Source organism: Leptinotarsa decemlineata, unplaced genomic scaffold, assembly GCF_025532065.1.
Source record: "Leptinotarsa decemlineata unplaced genomic scaffold, Ldec_3_MD MMD2_tig00027589_RagTag, whole genome shotgun sequence".
Classification (NCBI taxonomy): Eukaryota; Metazoa; Arthropoda; class Insecta; order Coleoptera; family Chrysomelidae; genus Leptinotarsa; species Leptinotarsa decemlineata.
The window spans coordinates 338729-353710 of record NW_027412722.1 but is presented as its reverse complement, the minus strand read 5'-3'; the positions used below and the strand labels follow the sequence as shown (position 1 = coordinate 353710).

General features: G+C 37.8%; 1 protein-coding gene across 1 annotated transcript in view; it reads right to left on the bottom strand.

The window, feature by feature from the left end:
- LOC141486986 (zinc finger FYVE domain-containing protein 9-like) overlaps nt 1–12336 on the bottom strand; it is a 42040-nt gene extending 29704 nt beyond the window's left edge. The window contains exons 1-4 of the mRNA XM_074185588.1: nt 12175–12336; nt 10803–12075; nt 8559–8933; nt 3808–4361 (exon numbers count right to left, since the gene is read on the bottom strand). Of these exons, the coding sequence (XP_074041689.1) occupies nt 3808–4361; nt 8559–8933; nt 10803–12075; nt 12175–12183 (2211 nt within the window). The 5' untranslated portion in view covers nt 12184–12336. The remainder of the gene's footprint in view (nt 1–3807; nt 4362–8558; nt 8934–10802; nt 12076–12174) is intronic.
- Nucleotides 12337–14982: the final 2646 nt, after the last annotated feature.

Below are 14982 nucleotides of genomic sequence, written 5' to 3'. Positions count from 1 at the left end.
AATGAGTATATGATCATGTAATACAGTTTTCTTTCTTTTGTTATTTTTATATTTCATGTTTTTCTACTGTTCCACCAAACAAAACCCCCCCGAAATTGTTTTCTGGTTACGGCCTTGACTTTCATCAGATCAAATGGATTGACTTTCAGACACCATTAGAAGTTCGGGTTTATAAGGTGAAAAATGATTGAAACTTGAAAAAAAAAATACCAAGACTGTTCAGATGTGCTAGTTAAAATACCAAAAAAATTAAAAAAAAAAAAGAAATATTACAGAGGGTATGAAATTTAAACGTATAAGAATGTTGCAACTTTTCCAATATCACAAACAAGTTATAACACTGTTTTGGAACTTTTATTAACATGAAATTGACAAGTACCAGGTCTGTTGAAAAAATATAACGAATTTTCATTTTTTTCAAAAATAATTCATTTATTCATCAATTTCTATTTTGTTCCTTAATTTGAAGCAGTTCTAGTAAACACTTTTCGATGTGTCTTTGAGCTCTCTCGGCTATTCTGTATTCATCTCCTCAATCGTCGCAAAACGCCGTCCATTTATTTGAATGCAGTGGCTGAGGCATGATTAAGGTATTGATAATACTCCTCATTCACCGATCAAGCGGCAAGAACTCTTGATGACTCTTGTGCTTTGTTCACTCGCTCAATCAACCCCCGTGTTAGTCGGTGGTTCGAGCCGCAGGCTGAACGATCGATTTTTACTCACTATCGTCCAACCAGTGTCCGGAATCACACGTTGAAAGGTAAGACCTCGTTAGTCCTTAGCTCGCACAAATTTCGACTTCTGAGGGTTGTCGTTTGTAGGGGTGCGCCAGCTGGTTAACGGAACCATGACATTTGATCGAACTTGCCGTGCTTTTATGGTCTTGGTTCTCCTGGGCTTTTCCATTAGGACGATAGGACTTTGGTTTCTATGTCATAACCATATATCTGTGATTCTTCACCAGTTATAAACCTTTTATGCAAATCTGGATCGCCGTTGACGTCATTCAACAATTCCTGAGCATTGCTAATGCGACGGTTTTTTGTTCCAAAGTCAGCAATTTTGGAAAGTGCTGTCACAAGTTTCATGCCCAAAATTTTCAAAGAAATTGCATGCCAACTGATAACATAACAATTTTTTCTCAATTTCTCAACATTTCAAGTGTTTTTGATCACCTAATTCCATTTTTTACACAAAATTTGATGCACGTCCTTTGATATTTTTTTTTGACAGCAGAGAATCTGCGAACATGCAAAACACTTCCAACTTTTATGCCAACATATAACATATATATCACCAACAAAATAAACATGTTAAACAGCTGAAACTGTGAACATATGTTCGAGACGAGTGCACCAACATAAAAAAAATCGCTAATCGAACATTCACCTTATTTTTCGAACAGACTTCGTACAAACCATTCAAATTGTCAACTGACGAACACTTTTTTTCGTGATAGAAATAACATAAATATACAAAGTGACAGTTACATAGTGAATAATAGCTCAGCAATAATAAAGATAATTAATCAATAGAGTTTTAAGCGACTTTTGTTTATAGAGGGGCATGCTATTCTATTGTGCAGAGCTGAAAAAATTTTGTTGAGTCTAATTAGTCAGTTTCTTGACATTGTAAACATACAAATTTCCAACCAAAGCACATTTTAGGTTTGGAGAACGGACAGGAATTGCTAGCCAAAACATTAGTCATTTCAAAGAAGTTAAGTACATGGGCAAAATTTATAAATACCACAATTCACTGACTAATTGAATAGTTTATATTATGTGGAAGCCAACCACCTTCGTCTCCACTGGATAGCTCTGTTATAACACTGGTTCAAACAACATAAAAAATGTCAAAAAATAAATGAAAAAAAAGTAGAAAAATATTTCAAACCAAAGTACTGCGCATGTTTTGATGGTTAGTATACACAATCAAAATGTGAAGTAGCTTGATTTGAAATATTTCCCTAATTCGTTTTAAAATTTTTCATAATTTCTCTTCAATTTTTCAAAAATGGTTTTTCATATTATTGACATTTTACTTATTGCATTTCATATAGATATATAAATTGATTTGAAATACTGAAAAGAATCTGTAAAACTTTAAAAAAGAGATTAGCTGAAAAAATAGCAATTATATTAAGCAAAAAAACTGAAATTACAATGAAATAAAATATAACCCCTTCAATTTAGAAATAAAATACAAACAATAACCAAAAAATTAAAAAATGTAACTATTAACAAGAGATGAAAAAAAAAAAAAAGATTAACAAGAAATAAAAAGTAAAAGATTCCAAACCAAGTTACTTCACGACGTTTCGATTGTTAGTATCCACAATCATCTTTGGGTGATAACTGGACTTATTCCTCCGAGATCTGACTATTTATAGGTCATCAGAGTGCTTTCTCCTATCCCCTCTTCCCTCTATCCGCTTCATCAGTTACACATCAACAACGTAAGTCCTTTCATCTATTTCACAATGGAAAAGGAAGTCCACAATGAATTACCATTCTTAGACGTATTGGTGAAGACGACGGACATGAAATGGAAAACATATGTGTATCCAAAAACCCACTCACACAGGACAGTATCTGAACCAGGAATACAACCACCATCAATCGACTAACAGAGGAATCATCAAGACTCTACTAGACCGTGCTTTCGGGCTCTGTAATATAAAAGAAGGTATCGAAAAGGAACTAGGCATCATCAAAAATGAACTTCAATGGAATGGTTTATCCAAAGTGATGGTGGAACAGGTTTCAGCTAGAAGACAGCAAGAGCTCCACAAAAAAGAGAAGCCGCCACTACCAGTACTTGTACTTCCCTACATCAGAGGATTATCGGAAAGGATGAGAAGGATTGGGCCCAGGTATAACATCAGAACCTGCTCCAGATCTAGGAACACTATCTGTAGCAGCCTCACAAAAGCAGGCCACCAAACGCAGACTGCAATTCCAAGAATTGCATTTACCGGATACCCTGCGAGTGTGGAGAATCATACATCGGTGAAACTAAGAGGCCATTGAAAGTTCGCATTGCCGAGCACAAGAAACACACACAGCGAGGAAAAACCAGCAAATCAGGAATATCAGAGCACGTTTGGACCCATCAACATAACATCAAGTGGGCTCAAGCTGAAATCATCCACAAAGAAGAACACTGGTTTAGGAGAAAATTCAAAGAAGCCGTATATATGTTGTCTAATATCGCATTTAGCCAAGTTAGCGTAGAGATACGCAACAAGTGGAGCACGACCAACTCCCGACAAACTTTCAGCTTCCGCAATAACCTATGAAGCGGAGAGATGGAAGAGGGGATAGGTGAAAGCACTCGAATGACCTATAGTCAGATCTCGGAGGAATAACTCCAGTTAAAGACGACTGTGGATACTTCAAATCAATTTATATCATATTAGACAATGGAAGTCCGAACTAATGAAATGCACCAAGAAAAATTGTCAACTACCGTCAAACATTTTACTCATTGTTTCCACCCATTTATTAATTCGTTACCCTTTAAGGTGACAGTACTTTGTTTTCTTGAAAAAATATTTTTTGACTTTTATATATAATTTTCATAGTTCCACTTGTTTTTTGACAATTTCTTTTTCTAAACTTATTTGAACATTTGGGCATTGTTAATATTTTCAATATTTCATTATTTTTCTTTTCATAGCTTTCAAACCAACCATTTTTGTAGATACTAGTGGAAACATCTAACATTCCCTAAGAAACTGTATCCACCATATTCAAACAAAGATTTACTTTCACTCTGAAATAATTAAACAAATATAATTACCAGGCCACACGCTCTACAATGATGCCTCCTTTTCAAAACAGTAAATTTCATGTCACAATGCAAGCAACTGGTAGTATCCGAGTCGGGTATCCAAAGCGGAGCTTCTTTTCCCAACCATTGTCTCTCACCACACAGACCACTTAAATTAACTTCTGGAGTAGGCTCCGGTGCTTGAGTATCCATCAAATCACAATTTTCAGTACTTTCAGTGGGAAATTCGGAGTTTTCCCCTGTTTCATTTTCTGTTTTATTTGCATCAACAGTTTCCTCAGTGGAAATAGGTCCCGGAGTAGAGTTTTCACCAGTGTCACTACTATTAACTTGTGGACTTTCGATAGATGTGACAGAATTGTCTATAGTTGTAGAAATAACGTTTTCAACCATTTGATTATCGTCTTTCATTTCTTCTGTGGATGCAGTAGAGGCAATACTGCTAGCATCAGAAAACGTATTTGATGCAGACGTTGAGCAATCTGTGTCGCTATCGACCATAGAGATTTTCTGTATTTCTTCATTAACGTAGACATTGTTATAAGGAGTGGAACCAGGTCCTCCTAAGAATCATGATAAAAATTATTAGCATACATTTTGTGTATCACCACTCGAGGTGTACCATTTATACGAAGTTTGTTAAAAAAAATAAGGTGTAATTTCAGTTTTCTTAAAAAATATTTATTTATTCATCAATTTATATTTTGTACCCTTGAAAGTAGTCCCCCTCAGATATAATAAACTTCTGCCAGTGTTTTTTCGAATCCTGGAAGCAGTTTTGATTTGCACTTTTTGGTATGTCCTTGAGCTCTTTCAGCGATTAAATCGCAAAACGCCGTACTTTCATGGGTCTCTTCAATCTTGAAAACAGAAAAGGTAGCAGGGAGCCAAATCTGATGAATACGGTGTCAAGGCCCCGTGGGTTGGGCTATCTATCGGGCGCGTCCCCGGCCAGGTACTGGGAACGGCCAGGGACTAGAGGCCCTGTCCGGGAAGCCAATATGGACCAGCCTACCCATATTGGTCCATGCCAGCGTGGACCAGCCTACCCAAGCCAAGGTATAAGGAATCGTGCCAACAGCTGAACGGCCACAGGGTGATATGCGGTCACGAACAATCCCCTTGGAGAACTGGGCGAAACCTCATTGTAATCAGCATACCTCTGGTAATGCGGGGCTCTGCCAGAGGTAACCAGCTCTTCTCTTGCTACTCGTGGGAACACACATGAATGAAACAACACAAAAATAGAACAACAAAAACCAATCCCGAGGATGGACAGAAGTGCTTACATCAATCTAAGGCGGTCGCTGGGGATGAAAGACATGACCACCCCAATCTACCGCTTGGAATGAGACTGGACATAGCAGATCACCTCCAACAGCAAGGGCACTTCCTGCGGCGGGCGGCAAGAGCTCCCCCTTGAATAAAGGCAAGGAACCGGCTACCCCTGCAGGAAAGCTCCCTCACTTGTGCACCTCCACGGAGGGAACCCTAAGAAGGTTGAAGAAGCCGCGCTACATCTTCCAAAACCTTCGCGGAGGCCCGCGTGAGACACCTAAAGGTTGCCAAAGAGAGTGTATTCGGCGAGTCTTGGCCTACACCTGCCAATATAAAGGAAATTTCTCCTAGTGACCTGTTTACCTTCCTGGGAAGGACGATGACCCAGGAGGACAACTCCTCGGGAGGATGTACAATGGGTCACATGTGGACTAAGTGCTGTGAGTCTACACTCACCCTCCCTACTCTACAGATACCAGATACGGTGCCAAGGCATGATTACGGTGTTCCTTCTGGTCAAAAAATTACAAACAAGGAATGACAAGTGAGCACATTTGATTCCACCAAGAGCGGTACATATCAGAAATACGCGACGGAATGTGGCTGCTCATCGTTTTGAGGTTCAACTCGTACACCTCGAACTTCACTGTTTAAAAACTCTTTCATTTGGAGAACTGCGTTTATGTGGAACGCTTTCCTGAGAACGCTTTCTCAAATTGATTTAATCTCCAGCGATTCAAATCCAATGTGAATCGCTACTTTTGCACAGGCACCGCTCTTAGAGCGCCTTAGGGATTTTCCTATAGTGCTTGTGTTTTGTCCTGGAGAAAAAAGTATCGTGATGCAAAAGCCATGTATTGTTATTCCACAATACCGCAAGTTTTCTTTTCATTGCTTCTCGCAAGCGACACATAACGTCAAGATAATATTCCTTATTGACCATACGACCATGTGGCACGGTAATCGGAGAAAACAGTGAGCAAAACCTTGACATTTGATCGAACTTGGCTCTCCTGGGTTCTTCTATTGGGATGATTAGACTTTGGTTTTGATGTCATGATTCGTCACCAGTTTACGCAAATTTGGATCGCCGTCGACATCAATCTACAATTCCTCAGCGTTGTTCATGCGACGGTTTTTCTAGTCAACATTCATCAACTTTGGCAAGAACTTTACTGCCACATGCTTTATGCCTAAAGTTTCAGAAAAAATTGCATGGCATGAACAAACCGATATGCCGACATCCTCAGCAGCTTCTCTAATAGCTTCTCGATGATTCTCTATAACAATTTTCTTCACTTGCTCAACATTTTCATCGGTGGTTGATGTGCTGGGGCGTCCAGGGCGAGTGACATCATTGACACCTTCTCGACACTCTCTGAAAAGCTTGTACACTCGTAAACATTTTTCTGGCTCAGAGTACAATCACCGTATGCCATTGTCAACACTTCAAGTGTTTCAGTTCCATTTTTACACAAAATTTGATTCAAATTCTATGATCCTTTTTTTTCCGATAGCTGAAAATCGCCGAATACGTAAACACTTCTAACTTTTATGCCTTTCACCAACAAAGTAAACATACGTAGGTGAATCAAATATAAACGAGAGTTTTCGACCTTCAGGCACAATAGTGGAGGGAGAACGTTTCCACTGTTTGTCAGGAGTAGGGGAAGCACGTGGGCTCGCCTCCGACGATGTCGAAGCAAGAGGTATATACATCCTTCAATTGCGCAACGTGTTGTAATCAAGTTTCTCGCCGTAGAAGGCGTAAAACCGGCCGAAATGTTGAAGAGATTGACTGGCCAGTTCGGGGAAGAGACACTGTCGCGAGCCAGAATGTTTGTATGGCATAAACATTTCGTGGGGGTCGTGATCGTGTTGAAAATGAGAGCCATGACCGCAGACCTCACACCAACATTACAGCGAACAGCAGTGTTCGACGGCTTATTGAAGATGACAGACGTCGTACCACTTCTGAAATTGCAAGTGAGGTCGGGATAAGTTATGGGAGCACTTACTCCTATCTCACAGAGGAGCTAGGGTACCGTAAGGTGTGCGCCAGGTGGGTTCCTCGCCTTCTCACAGCTGACCAGAAATTGCATCATCTTCAGGTGTGCGGGCGTCTCCTTGCACGATTTCACGAACAAGAAGACCAATTTCCCACTCACATTATCACCTGTGATGAAACATGGGTGCACCACTACACTCCAGAGTCTAAACGAGCGAGTATGGAGAGGAGAACACTGGACCAGTGAAAGCCAAGTCACGTTTGTCGGCTGGCAAGGTTTTGGCTACCGTTTTTTTTTTTGACCAGCGTAGATTGCTGTGTCTCGATTTTTTACACGAGCGCAGAACAATTAATGCGGCCTACTACTGCGACATTTTGAGTGAGGTCCGACTTGCATATCGTCGCAAAAGACGAAACCTATCGATCAGGGAAGTGGTTATTCTCCATGACAATGCTCGCCCCCATACAGCAGCCTTGACTAGAGAAAAATTGGAGCAACTGGGGTGGAAACATTGGAACACCCTCCTTACAGTCCAGACCTGTCACCCTGTGACTTTCATGTGTTTGGCCCTCTCAAGGAAGCTTTGGAGGGCCAAAGATTTCATAGTGATGCTGAGGTTGAAGCCTACGTGCGCAATTGGCTGCAGACACGATCTGCATCTTTCTACGTGGAAGGAATTGGAAAGCTGCCTATCTGCTGGGAAAAATGTGTTTCCAAATAAGGAGATTATGTAGAAAAATGAACTATATTCTGTTTTGCGTTAAAAGTAAAAATAAATTCCAAAAAAAAAGTCTCGTTTATATTTGATTCACCTATTACTAAACAGCTGAAACAGTGGACATATGTTCAAGAGGAGCGTACCAACTCAAAAAATCGCTAATCGAATGTAGCTAGCCCTAGTAGAAATTTGAATATTCACCTTATTTTTTTTAACAGACCTCGTACATAATATAAAGTATGAAAAAAAAGACATAAGGTCAATTCAGTGACCAATTTGAATTCTTTATTTCCAGTTCTTTCACTTCAGTTGGTTGCTTGTTATAAAACTTTTTAAGTTGAAGAGAGCAAACACCGTTACTGTAATTAGCTGATTGACTCGGCCGTTATTTGATGAAGATCCATAGTAATTTCACAGATTACACCTAATAATTTGATCTTCATAAACTTTATTTTGAAAAATATCACGACCTGTTTCGCTATCACAGTAGCTTTTCTACGTTATTCACTAAGAAAAATCTATTGTGATAGCGAAACATGTCATGATATTTTTGGAAATAAAGTTTGTGAAGATCAAATCGTTAGGTGTTGTTTGTGAAATTACTGTAATTAGATTGAAATTTCTAGTGATCAAACTAAAACTGTAATAGTTCAGGATATAATGTGAAACAGAAAAATAAAATTTTAATCAATATCCAGAATGGTGGCAGAAAATTCAAAATTAAATATTACCAATCATTTTGATAAAACTTATACCTATCAAATTAATTTCTCTTTGAAGATCCCCATCAGCACCAATTAAAGATAAATTCTTTGGTCTACAAGACGAATCGAGCGATTCACCATTTTTTACTTCATTTTCATCATTCTCTCCACTGAGACTGCCAATAGAAGATATTCCAGTATCTCCTTCTGCTAAGTTAGCCGATTCAGTTTTGGCTTCTTCATTTTCACATTCCTTATGTACCGCTTCATCATCACCAGAATTTTTGTCAACTTGGATTTCAGTTTCTTCACTATCCGGGCTACACTTGGAGTTAGTTTCAATTTCAGTTTTAATAACTACAGGCAGAGATTCTTGTTCTTTATTTGTCACTTGTGTTTTCTCATCACTTTTTATATCACTGATATCTGAAACATAAGTGGATTAATAGAAGAATGTCAACTTACATGGTGACAGGTAATTATACCACAGCTATTTTCAGGGTATGTGAGCTGTGGTCCACAGATTATCCTTACATTGGTCTACAAATTATCCTTACAGGTTTTTCAATATCCTGTTTGATATTGAGTCAGCACCTGGGCTCTTTTTGGGTTTGATACCGCGGATCAGCCCGTTCAGTTCGTCGTATGAGATGGGTCTGATGACGTCCTCGTCGTCGAATAGAAATGTGTCTTCCACTTCTTCCTTGATTCTTATATCCCTATCGATGTCAACGTAAGGGTCTATGTTCAGCCTGAATTGGCTTTCCATAGTGTCCGCGAAGGCTGTGGCTTTAATCCTCGGTTGCGAAACAGACTCCTCTTGCTCCATGTGAGGGTGCAGGAGCGTCTCTCTTTTTCTTTCTATTCTTGACTAATGGCCAAATATAACCATCTCCAGACTTTAAACTATCGAGATGTTCTTGCCAACTCTTGTTTGTAAAGTCAATGATAGCTCGTTTCACTTCATTGGCTTTCACATTCGCTCTGGCTCTGTCTCCTGGAAACAGAGTCTTTTGATACGTTCTTCTCAGAAGGAGGGAATTCGTTATAGGATCTCGGTGGTTCCTCGTAATTAGAGGTTGCCGCCGCGCCAAGAGAGCGTTTTTGATGTTTTCCTTGAAACGTACTACCGCTGCATCTAAGGCTGCGGTGGTTTCGGGGGGTCGCAGTACACTGGGGGTTTCTTCTAGTCTATCCTGATACTTTTACTATACAGTGCATCTTGCTTTCTGGTCACTAATTTTATTCCGTTGGAATGAATGAGGGCAACCACGAATATTCTGGCCGCGAGAGGGCGCTGAGGAGGGTGAAATCAGCTCCCATGGTATTTCGTTGCTTACATATGGATAAAATGAATTCATTTGAATAACGCGGCAAGGAGTTGAGGAATATTTCAAAGAAGGGAGAATTTAGATCAGCGATACTAGGGCAGGCCGTACTGAACAGTAACGATCTGATTTCTTACATGTCCTAACAGAAATAACTGTGAATGTTGTAGGTCAGGGGCCACCAATTACTTTCATTAGGAATCTTTTTTACATACATAATCAAGCGAGGCATAAATAACAAACAGAACGGAAAATTTCAGAGAAGCGATGACTTGAGTGCATGACACAGTTGCTTTGTTGTGACGACAAACTCGTCTGTGGAGAAAAAACAGTGTTCAAGAATATATTTTTGCGCATTCTTTGAACTGATCGAAAGATAGTGATTTGATTATCCCTGGCAAGCAGTTACATAAATTGAAATTCCAAGAATTTTTTTGAGATTTGAATAATCTATATTTTGGAGTATTATGCTCATGTATATCTGACTGGCAGTCGTATTCTGATTGAATCTCATTCGCCTCTCAATTGAGTAAATTGGTGAATTTGTCTTTATAACCTCTGATGTTGATCACCACTAGTTCTCTAAACATGTGAGAAACTATTGCCTTGAGCATATCACATTTAAAAATACCCAAGTGCTTAATAGACTATAGAGCTACTTTCAGAGACTATATTAGGGAAGACAAAAAAATTAACAGGGACAATTTCAACAGAAAGGTAGAGACAATTAACATAAATAAAGCCTGGGTACCTGAACTCAACAATACATGATGCACACCAATTAACTCAACCTCAACCACCAATGGAATAAAACCGAATTCCGAATCATGGTGTGAGACAAGTAGAGCTTTGAATATGTTGTTCCAACACCTTTGATAATGTTTAATGCAGTTGTAGATGAAACGTGACACATACAAATTTGTAGACCACGGCCAAGAAACTTGAAAAACAGCTTTGACATACTTACTTTCTCTCTCTAAGAATTCATTATTTTTACAATCTTTGGCATCTTTGTATTCTACCATATCATCTCCAGAGGTCAGCTTATTTTCACAAACAGTAACATTTTCAATTGAATGACCACTTTCAGTATCAAGATATTTTTCATGAACTTCGTGACTATCCTCATTTTTTTCCAAAGTTCTCTCGCAAGTTTTTGAGTGATTTTCTAGCATGATGGGATTATCTTTATGATCATCTTTCAGAACTTCTTCATCATTATTTAAAGTTGTTGGGCTATTTCTTTCAACATTTCTTTGGTAGCTGTGAATTTCTTCATCATTTTTAGGAAATTCAAGATCCATTTTTAGAACTTCTGGTTCGTTACTATGTATTATATCACCTTGTGGAATTTTTAAGTTGTTCAAAGGTATCTCTGAATTATCAATTATAGAAACATTCTCGGTAGTTAGACGATTATTTATATCACCTTCAGTTACTGCTAGTTCAATTTCAAATTCTGCCAGTAATGTATTTATATCACTGTCACTTAAATTTAATTCATCTTTGAATCCAACTCTAGATGATTCCTCAATATTTTCCACATCAAAATGAACATCACTGTTTTCTTTCTGGGCTATAATTATATTTTCATTTTGTGTTTCACGAATATCTATTGCATTCTCATTGAAAATTTCAATAAGACTACTAGGTTGCACATTACTTTCAGGAGACTCTTTTACTTCTGTACTCTCATTAGATACTTCAATTAGATTACTAAATTGGACAATATCTTCAGAGTTATTTTTTTCTACAGAATTTGCTTTTTTCTTGTGGTCGTCATAATTGTCATTCTCTATTTTAGAACTAATATCAACAGTTTCCTTTTCTATTTCACATGATGAAACTTTCAACTTTTCTACTTCATCTAAAATGAAAGATGCGATGATAGTTTCATTTCTGTCTGAATTACATATTTCTTCATTTTTTGATGAACCACCAACTGTTGATTCACTACTGTCATCAATACTTTTCACATTATCGGGCTCAGAAATTGAATTATTACAAGTAGATTTTTTAGATGTATTTTCTATTTGGCTAACATCCGCTACATCGATATTCGTATTCAAATATTCATTCAAACTGTGAAAAACGTTGTTGATAGAATGTTTTCCATTACTATTATTAGAGGAAGTACTTGTATGTCCTTCTTGATTTCTTGAGGAATGGTACTGATCTGTTAGCTCACTATATTCAAAATCATTGAGTACCTGATCTAAATCTATTGCAAACTTATCCATCTAAAACAAATAATTGAGGAAAAATCTGTGAGGTGATAATGGAGAGTTTGAAAACAGTTCAAATAAGGAAAAAACAACAAATGAATCATATAGATATACCTTCACCATAGATTGATTTATTTTTATTTATTCGTCGTCTTATTATAAAAAATAATTTTAATACTGCTACTGAGTTTTAATCACTTCATTTACGCAGTTTCCTTATTTTATTATTTTTCTTTCATTCTGATTCTGACATTAGACTGATTACACATGAATAATGTTTTGACAGATGACATTATTAATGTCAACTTTTTTATAAGCGAATAAGTCGAGTTCTTAAATTCACAGAATGAGCTGTGAGTTCTCTGATACATTCATTATAAGCCCATTCGAAACGTTTACGCGATTTTACAAGTTGGAGGCCAATGTATTTTTTTAAATAATTGATGTAGTACTCAGAAAGCAGCAGTTTCATAGCTTTATTGGGGATTATTGGGAATAACGTATTTGTTGAAACTAAGATATTCAAATACTTGAACAGTTTTGCTTTTGAAACATATTTCAATAAGTACAGAAAAATCTATAGAGGAGTAATACGTAATGCAGAAGATATATATTACAAAGACAGAATGAATAATGCTGCTATTAAAGGATTTTTCTCATCCTTGACATAAAGTCGTAATGTTATGAATGAAATTAATACTTCAAGTATAAGTGCTGATGAGTTGACAAGACCTTATTCCGAAACTTCAAAGTCCACCATTGAGGATGAGTTTTCCATTTAAGTGACATTTTATATCATATCTCTCTCATATACTACATTGTGTAGCATTCCTATAAATGACATCTGATTCCAATTCGTTTGAAGGTTTGGAGTACAAACTGAATAGGATAAAGTGTTGTATAATTCATATGAAGGTTGTTACTAAAGTGCTTTTTCTTTTGTGTTTATGACAATGTTTATATGACAGTAGTTGTTTCAGGAGGGCTCTTTCTTCCAGTGTATCTAATGCTGAAAGTAACTTCTATGCATGATCTACACATAATTGTAAAGCGTTCATCTTGAACTTGATTGCTCTCTTCCGCATTCCATTCAACCATATTTTTCTCATTCAATCAATATTACTGGAGTTTTTTCTCAACACCAAATCGTTATTTTTAACACCTCGACACGTGTTTCGATCACCAAGTGATCATCTTCAAAGAGGAAGATGTGCACAGACCACATGACACCGAAGTACACCTTTAACACAAACTTCACGGCCAAAATCATAAGCCGTGAAGAGTGGAAGACCATTAGTCATCCCGAAAATATGTTTGGAAAAAACACCTGGTATACAGATGGTTCGAAGACCAAACATGGAACGGGAGCTGGAATATACCGAGCGGATAGAAATCTAAACTACAGCTATCCGCTAGGACTATACACATCCGTCTTTCAGGCGGAAGTGTATGATATCTTGCAGTGTGCAAGGCTTATTAAATTGAGACCTCAAAGAAATGAACGGATCAATATTTTTACAGACAGCAAGAACGCACTAGGGACCCTGACAAACGCGAAGGAGACATGAACCTGCAAACAGGAACAAATTAACTTTGTACTGGGTGCCAGGGCATTCAGGAACCACAGGTAATGATAAAGCTGATGAATGCGCCAGACGCGGATCATCAACTTCATATATAGGTCTTGAACCAGCTCTGGGGGTACCAAAATCATTGGTACGAAACCAGATTAGGACATGGACCAATAAGAAGCACACAGAGTACTGGACAAAAGTACCTGGCAACAAACACAGTAGAACCTTCATTAGGGAACCGTCCGAGAAAAGAACCGAAGAACTACTTCAATATAGTAGGGATCGGCTCAGAATAATTACAGGGTTACTAACCGGTCATTGTCCGCTTAGAGGACACCTGAATAAAATGGGACTGTACAACGGAGACCTCAGTTGCAGATTATGCAATGAAGGGATATAAACAGCTCTACACATCTTATGCGAATGTGAGGCACTGAACCACAGGAGGAATCACACGATAAAAATAAAATAAAAACAACAATAAAAATTAATTGGCGCTCCGGGGCGACTTCATTAGATGAGAATCTTACCTGGAGAAGTCACATACAAAAATTGTGCAGTAAACTCAATTCAGCTTATTATTAGATCAAACAGTTAAAATAGTGTTTAGATAGGTTTGGTTTACTGAATATTTACTTTGCGAATGCATACGCCCACATCAGTTTCAACATAATGGCTTGGGGATGTGCGAAGGAATTTTCTAGAGTTTTCATCTCTCAGAAACGACTGATAAGATTGATAGTCAACCTGGGGTACCGAGAAAGTTGTAGATCCGTTTTCAAAAGAGAACGCTTGTTGACTGCACCCGCAATATATATAATGAAATGTGTAATTTTTGTGCACAGGAACCTTGACTTGTACATGACGAACTTGAGCATTCACGGTCGTGATACTCGCCATGCTACTGCTCTAAGGGTCCCTTTGCATAAGAGTGTAGTAGTAGTAATGCCATAAGTTTTTATAACAGACTGCCACTTTCTATAAAGAGATTGAATTCTGCAAATTTGTTAAAGTTAAAAACTTATTACTGGACAAATGTTACTACAGTCATAAGGAATATTTAGAGGATTCTTTCACAGAAGAATAATAAGATATATAATCGTTCTAATTTTTCACTTGCTGTTTTGCTTTAGTTTCAGTGTTCTGACTCGCGATTTTATCGTTTTTTTATATATGTGTATATGTATGTAAATATTTTGGATGATGCAACTAATTTTCCTTTTTTTCCTAATTTTCGAGCTTCGAAGGGTGAATAAACGCCTTGGAGTAAGCCAATCCTGGAAGATTCTGCCAGAAGTCCATAAATCTTCTTGCCATCCAGGTGTTGTGTTTGTTTGGCAAAGCCCAA